The sequence below is a fragment of the Barbus barbus genome (genome assembly GCF_936440315.1).
Source record: "Barbus barbus genome assembly, chromosome: 31".
NCBI classification, from domain to species: domain Eukaryota; kingdom Metazoa; phylum Chordata; class Actinopteri; order Cypriniformes; family Cyprinidae; genus Barbus; species Barbus barbus.
Window position 1 is genome coordinate 4,474,830 of NC_136759.1, and position 7,871 is coordinate 4,482,700.

A 7,871-nucleotide genomic window follows, 5' to 3' on the forward strand; every position below is an offset into this window, starting at 1 on the left:
TATATATTTGAAGAGTTTATTTGCAAAAACAGATAACAATTTTTTTACATTTGCAAAAATCATGTTTTTTATTGTTATCATGTTTTTATTGTGTTAGTTAGCTTTTTTTAAGTATTTTTTTAACCTAGTCAGAATAACCCAACTGCAGTTTGATTGAGATGAATTGTATTGTTCAATGAAAAAACATGATTTCTGAGAATTGTTAAAAACGGAGTTATCTGTTTTTGCAATATATATATATATATATATATATATATACATGAAGAGTTCCTATATGTTTTTTAATTTTTGATTCACAGGTCCACATTACTGTTCTGGACAACAACGACAACGCCCCCGTTTTTTCCCAGCCCACCTATGACATCACAATCACAGAAGACACGCCCCCGGATACTGAGGTGGTTCAGGTGTTGGCGTCTGACCGCGACGAGCGTCACCGTTTGACCTTTAGCCTCCAGAGCAGCGTTGACCCCAGCAGCATGCGGCTCTTCCGCATCGACCCTAACAATGGAATCATCTACACGGCTCGCAGACTGGACCACGAGAGCCGAACGCAGCACATCCTCACCATCATGGTAACTCAGATTGCTACAAATAGATATTATGAAAATACCACATAACCAGAACATCACAGCAACCACATAATAATGCATTAAACTCTTTAGAAATGCATAGCAATGCTTTGGCAACCATTATTTTGACTTGATTCAGTAAACAAGCACCACTCACGTGTTTTTCAGGAAATGAAAGATCTAGTTTTACTATTTTTATTAATTGAATGATATTCTATATTTTTTTGTTTTAATTTATTATTTTCTTTAATTTTTTCTTTAATTTGTTTTAAATTATGAAGACTTGAACATCATAGATCCAGTCAATCAATAACCATTTTATGAAGAGAGAAACTGCGTGTTTGTAAGAATAAAAGCCATCATTAACATGTTTTTAGCATCAAATCATTGCTTCATGCTATAAATGTGAGTCTTCTATGCATTATATTGCTTCTTATCTGTAAGAGTAATCTTATCTGAATCAGGAAAGAAATATGCACAGATAAAACACTGTTTACAAGTGAAAATGGTCCAAAATAGGTCTAAACAAATATGTGGGTGGATTTTAATCTAAGAGAACAACACTGGATGGACATTATTATGGATTATAGTCTCATAGCTAGAAGCGACACTTTAAAGTTAAAGCATGTTAATGATGGATTTATTTTACAAATCCACAGCTTTTGGATTCTCAAGGTGTTTACTGATGGACTGGATTGGTGTGGATTACTTGTGGATTATTGTGATGCTTTTATCAGCTGTTTGGACTCTCATTCTGACGGCACCCATTCACTGCAGTGGATCCACTGCTGAGCAACTGATGCAATGCTGCATTTCTCCAAATATATTCCCATTAAGAAACAAACTCATCTATATCTTGGATGGCCGTAGGGTGAGTAACTTTACAGCTAATTTTATTTTTTTTGGTGAACTATTACTTTAACTATCAACTCTGTTTGAGATGTTTCTGTTAAATTCTGCTGATTTAGCAAATCTGAGCACAGTTTGAGACATTGTATCAAATTTCAAACTTGATAAAAGGAACAAAATTGAGATCATATTCATTTCATTTTTATTTTAGCATTATTTATATACCATTATTCTATTCATTAATATTTTTATTTTTATACTTTCTGCTTTCATTTTCATTTTAGTTTGACTTTTAAAAACTGTATGTGCTTGTCATTTTTTTAAACATTTATCTTTATTTTATTTCCATTTTAATTTTTAACATTTTAGTGCTTCATCTTATTTTATTTCAGTTTCCAACTTTATTTGAAGTTTTTCAAGTTTAAGTATTACATCTAATATTTATATTTTATTTCAGATTTATTTTAATTAATTAATTTCTCCCAAGCAAAAAGACTTCAGGACATGTGTCTCATCTCTAAATTCCTTCCAGTTTCCTTCTCTACATATTTTTTATAAACCTATTAAAATAGCAACTATGTCAGGTTGTGTTTATCAGGAGAGGAGCACGGTTGGCTGCATTTTATTTAGTGATTTTATGGAAACATGGCATAATAGCGCACCACAGATGTGACTGCTGAGTTAAATGCATGTTTTTAGGGGGCCTGCCAGCAACTAAAGACCATATGACTAAATCAGACTTTAAATTTGGCATTTGCCAATACAGTCACCTGTGCTGCAGGTCTTCTTGTGATTTTTGTGTCTATAATTATATTAGAGGAGACGTTTTTCCCAAGATAAAACACTTCAAAAGTTTATATTTGTTCTCCATCACTGTCCAGGAGAAGCAGCGAACATACTAAAGAGACCTCGTTTGTGATTTCTCTCTCCTGCAGGTCTTTATAAAGTCAGGGAGAGAAATATATATATTAAAAAAAAGTCTGAAATGAAATAAAAAGGCGCCTCCAGGTATCCTCACGGCCTGCCTTGACACACTTTTGCTAGCTGAAAATACCAAAATAACAAGCTTGCATCATTCATGTCAAAGGCAGCATAAAAAGTGAGTAATACTTTGCAAAGGGCAACAGCTCGTCTGACAAATGACAGGATTTCAAACACCTGCTGATCTGTGTTATAATGTTAAAAACCAGAACATACGCATTTATATATGCATTAGGCATGAAATCTCTAGTGAAGCAGTGTGATTTTGAAGCATTACTACCCTTTAGAGTCTAATATCTCACTTTAATCCTTTATCTGTGTGTGTGTGTGTGTGTGTGTGTGTGTGTGTGTGTGTGTGTGTGTGTGTGTGTGTGAGTGGTATCATGTATCCGAGCTGTCAAAGCCGGATACAGTAATCCTGTGTGGATTAAAGAGATACAGAGTAATGAGGAAGGTCCCTCTTTATCTTTTTTTCCCACGGTTTCATCACTAACCTCATTTCTATCTCACTCATTCACAAATGTCTTTATGTAATTTTGTTTCAAAGGACTTCAGTTAGCTCAGTGCATTCACTCTGTTAAAGCATCTTTATGTGGATATCTGCAGGGAAAGAGAAGCGTCTTTGGCTTGGTGATTGTTTGCAGCTCTCAGTCTGCAGGTAAACAGGTGTAGTGTTCATTAGCAAGAGCTCTTAAAAGATTTTAATGCCTGAAGGTCAGACACCTGCTTTTCATAGTCAGTACTGAGATAAAAAAAAATTGTACTTTTACTAACTTGAAATACTGTATATACACTAATGTAAGAAGAAGTTTCTTATTCTAACCATACAGGAAAATTGTGAAATATTTTTAACATTTAAAATAGCTGTTTTTCTATTTTAATATATTTTAAAATGTAATTTATCCCTGTGATGCAAAGCTGAATTTTCAGCATCATTACTCCACTCTTCTGTGTCACAGGATCCTTCAGAAATCACTCGCATATGCAGCTTGAAATATGCTGATTTTCTCAATTATTATCAGTTATTATTGGTACTCATTTATTAATAAGGGTTGCCTTTACTATCGATTTTGAAATCAGTTTTTACTTAATATTGAAAAAAAAAAAAATTATTATTTGAAAATGAATTTTTGGAATATTATAAATGCTTTACTGTCCCTTTTGATCAATTTAATGCATCCTTGCTAAATAAAACTATTAATTTCCTTTTTTTATATATATTTATTTATATATAGCATTAAACACTATCTTATAAAGTTTCACAATATTACTATTTTTACTGTATTTTTTAGTCAAATAAATGCAGCCATGTTGAGAGACTTACTCAAAAGACATAAATTACAGACGCCAAACTTTTTTATTTAAAAAGTTTCAACTAGCAGGTGCGTGACTTAAAGGACACAAAAACAGAGAACTTCTAAAAGCAGGAAAACAAAAAAACCTTCAAAGAAGAAACTGTGAATAACAGAGAGGTGAGTCAAGCACAGATGAATCATTTTAAAAATAGTTCACCGTGTTCCTTCCAGTTCAAAACATCACAAACATGAATCAGACTGAGGTGGAGAACATGCATTTATTCAAACACACACTGACTTGTGTGATCTCTTCTCTGCGTGTCCCTCCGGTCCCGCGCCACAGTCGTGAGCTTGAATGATGAAGGTGAACTCTCTCTGTCGCTCGCAGTCGATCGGTCCACGCGCCCGCAGACGGCCCTCTCCTGACGTGCGGTTCAGAACCACAGCCTCAAACGGAGCGTTGAGACCCTGCACGTGAAAGCCACAGATTTCTCCTAGAGAGAGAGAGAGAGAGAGAGAGAGAGAGAGAGAGAGAGAGAGAAAGAGAGAGAGAGAGAGAGAGCGAGAGAGAGAGAGAGAGCGAGCAGATGACAGATTAAGACTTTGCTCTTTGTAACCTCAGGGTTATTGCTCATTTTAATCCCACAAAAGCTTCTCAGTGAGAAGTTCTAAAGAAAACTGTTTTTTAGATTTTACTGTTTTTTTCTCCCTTAAAATGTCAATATAAATGGACACTGCTGGCCAAAAGTTTGTTATAATATGTTTTTGAACAAAGTCTCTTGCTAACCAATGCTGCATTTATTTGATTACAAATACAGTAAAAACAGTCATATTGTGAAACATTATTACAATTTAAAGTAACTGTTTTTTTACTGTAATATATTTAAAGTGTAATTTATCACTGTGATATAAAGCTGTATTTTCAGCATTATTACTCCAGTCTTCAGTGTCACATGATCCTTCAGAAATCATTCTAATATGCTGATTTGCTGCTCAAAGAAACAAATATGATTATCAATGTTGATTTTGCTACCTAATATTTTTTGCGGAAACTTCAAAACATACTAAAATATATACTTTTATTCAGCAAGGATCCATTACATTTATAATATTACAAAATATTTCTGTTTCAAATAAATGTTTTTCTTTTTAACTTTTAACAAAGAATCCTGAAAAAAATGCATAATGGTTTCTACAAAATTCTTAAGCAGCAAAATCTGTTCATAATTAAAAATGTTTAATTATTCCAAACTTTTGGCCTGCAGTGTAACATTTGAGCCTCTAACTCTATAGCCCTCTCTATTTTAATTCTATTTTCATTTTTATTTAGAAAAACACTTGGGCCTAACACTTGCACTCTCTATTCAATTTCTTTTCTAACACCTTGTTTTCATAAAAAGAAAAAAGAGCCTCTAGTGTCTTCTATTCTTTTTTTATTCTATCTACTTGTTCTCTTTGTATTTATTACAAAAATGACCCTTTTTTATTTTTCTATTCTTTTGACTTGTTAATATTTGTATAAAAAACATCTAACACTAGGGTTACCTATCCTTTTTCTATTCTATCTAATTATTCTCTTTTTATTTATTATAAAAAACCTTGCTACAAGTATTGCATTGGGCTAACCGAGGCTTGTCACAGCACTTACATATTGCTCTTTTGTTGATTTTGATTGCTTCTATTGTCCTCATTTGTAAGTCGCTTTGGACAAAAGCGTCTGTTAAATGACAAAAATGTAAAATATCTATTTGACGTCATCACCAAACCTCATATGGTGGTCATCTTGGCAAGTAAGAAAACCACCTAGCAACCACTTACAACAGCTTAGCAACCATGGAACACCATAATAAATGAGCAGCAAGATCCTAACAACCGCCCACAATGCTGATGAGTTTTGCATGAGTGAACATCCTCACTTTTGGTGAAATCTGGTTATTAAAATGATTCTGTGTGTTGTGTAAAACAGTGCTGCTGTCCGGCACGGATAAGAGTATTTTCCATCTCTCCTCTCTTTGATCTTCAGAATAAACCCACATATACAAAACAACAAAGAGAGAAAGAGCCAGAGAGATGAAGCAAAAAGCAGCAATCCATTTGTTGAATAATATTTCACAATCTTTCATTGGCTATCTTTGTGCATGTGCGGATGCATAAGACTAAAATGGAATAATAGTGCATTCATGCATTAAAAAAAGAAAGCATAGCAAGTGGGCGTTCACACAGCATGAGTTCTTGCATTTATTTTGCACTATTTTATAAATGGCAATTTTGTTTCAGTTCTCTTGTTTTTTAATACAACCTGTGCATCAGGAATAAATTGCTTCCTCTATTGAAAGTTGCTTTGGAAAAAAGCGTTTATTAAATGCATGAAACTAAATGTAAGTGATGGACATGTTTACTATATATTGCAAGCTTTATTATCCTGATGCGGTATATTTTGCAATATTAATGGAAAAATGCACATTATCTTTAGAAATAAATTAGTAAATGAAATATTAATTTAAGTTGAATTGTTTTTTTTTTATGAGAGATGAAAGAGACTGTGGAATGATATGAGGGATATGAAATATGTCTATGATGCACAGACGTATAGAGGATGTGTAGTTTGGACACAGTCTCTGTGATATGTATATATATATATATATTCATGCTATGCTCTATAGTCATAAATACGGCTGTAGAGATGAACGTGACCGCGTTCGTTATGAAGGTATAAAAAATCAGTATGGACTGCATGAATTGAAGGCTGGATCACTAAAAGGATTCACACACACACACACACACACTGTATGTCTGTGATTGACATGCTCTCCAGTATTTCCAATAAGCTGTCAGCTGAACACAAAGCTCAGAGACAGAGAGAGAAACCCCTTGAACAATAGAATTCCAGCCCATATCTTCTCCTCCAGTCTTCCTCAGACAATCTGTTTCTTCTCCCAATGCATTACCGTCAGGATATTCTTTAAACCAGTGTCTCTCAACCATTTTCACTTCAGAAAAGACTATTTTTATACAATACCAATTTAATGTAATATATTAAAATCTAATCTTAAAGTTTTATATTTTTAATATGTTGTATTTTTTATATACTTTTTTTAATTAACTGGTGTTGGTTTTTATATATGGTGACTGAACACAACACCAAATAATGGGGTTATTATTAAATATACATTTAAAATCAGCTGCATACACTGTAATAATATGCATAATGATTCATGTAAAAATGCTGAAAAGGAAACTTGGAAAAAACTTGTCAGTTTTGGTTTCTAAACATCCTCGCTTCTTTCTGCAATCAATAATTCACAACACAATGCAATTAATGTATATTTTTTGCATCTAATGCAACTAAAAATGCAACTAATGTGCATGTTTTCTTCATCTTTTATTGAAGTTAAGAGCATTTTATTTTATATGTTGCCATCTGTCTAATTTAACTGCATGGCTTCTACTAAGTGAATGATGAGTTTTTTGAGTTTGATGGGACGTGACCTTTGACATTAACAACAAATGACTATTTACTTAGCTATGCATGATTATTAGCTTTAGTTGCATCTTATTACATTGCATTTATCTTTTTCTAATCAATACTACATTTGGAGCTTCGTTTAATTTTTAAGGCATAATATCGGTGCATAGGCCTTTAAAACAATCAAAAACAGTTTAAATAATCTCCAACGCTGTGTCTGCATCACACTACAAGCTTTGCTTCCAGTTAGGTTGAAAAGAGTTGAAGAGTTAAAAAAATGGTAATAGCAGACTAGATGATTGTTTTTTTGTGTGTCTATTTGTTGTTTTTATGTTTGTGTATAATTTTAAGATGTCATGTATGTTTTTGTGTGAACCTTATCAAAGATAATAAAGCTTTATTGGCGTCTAATGATGTAGTCCGAATGAGCTTTTGAAATAGCCAAACAAACATTAAAGGACTACAATCTGTATTTTTTTAATGGAATTTTTTTTTATTAAACTACTTCCTTTGACACCGTTTGTTACGTCCAAGGACGTATTTTGTTTTGTTTTTTGCTCTCTCTCCCCCTTCCCATAAGCAGGAGGTAATGGCTGCCACCTAATTCCAATGATTGGTGATCTGATGTGATTGCAGGAGGAGGAAATTTCTCTAAATTCTTTCTGAATTGCATGCACAGGATTGTAGGATAACATTATTAGCAGAGGA

The 7,871-nt window shown here is 33.2% G+C and overlaps 1 protein-coding gene across 1 annotated transcript in view; it reads left to right on the forward strand.

Annotated features, from left to right (window-relative positions):
* LOC306851249 (protocadherin Fat 3-like) overlaps window positions 1-620 on the forward strand; it is a gene marked incomplete at both ends in the record, with an annotated part of 43,409 nt that extends 42,789 nt beyond the window's left edge. Inside the window, one exon of the mRNA XM_079387405.1 lies at window positions 300-620. Coding sequence (XP_079243531.1) covers window positions 300-620 — 321 coding nt within the window. The remainder of the gene's footprint in view (window positions 1-299) is intronic.
* Between the last annotated feature and the right edge of the window lie 7,251 nt (window positions 621-7,871).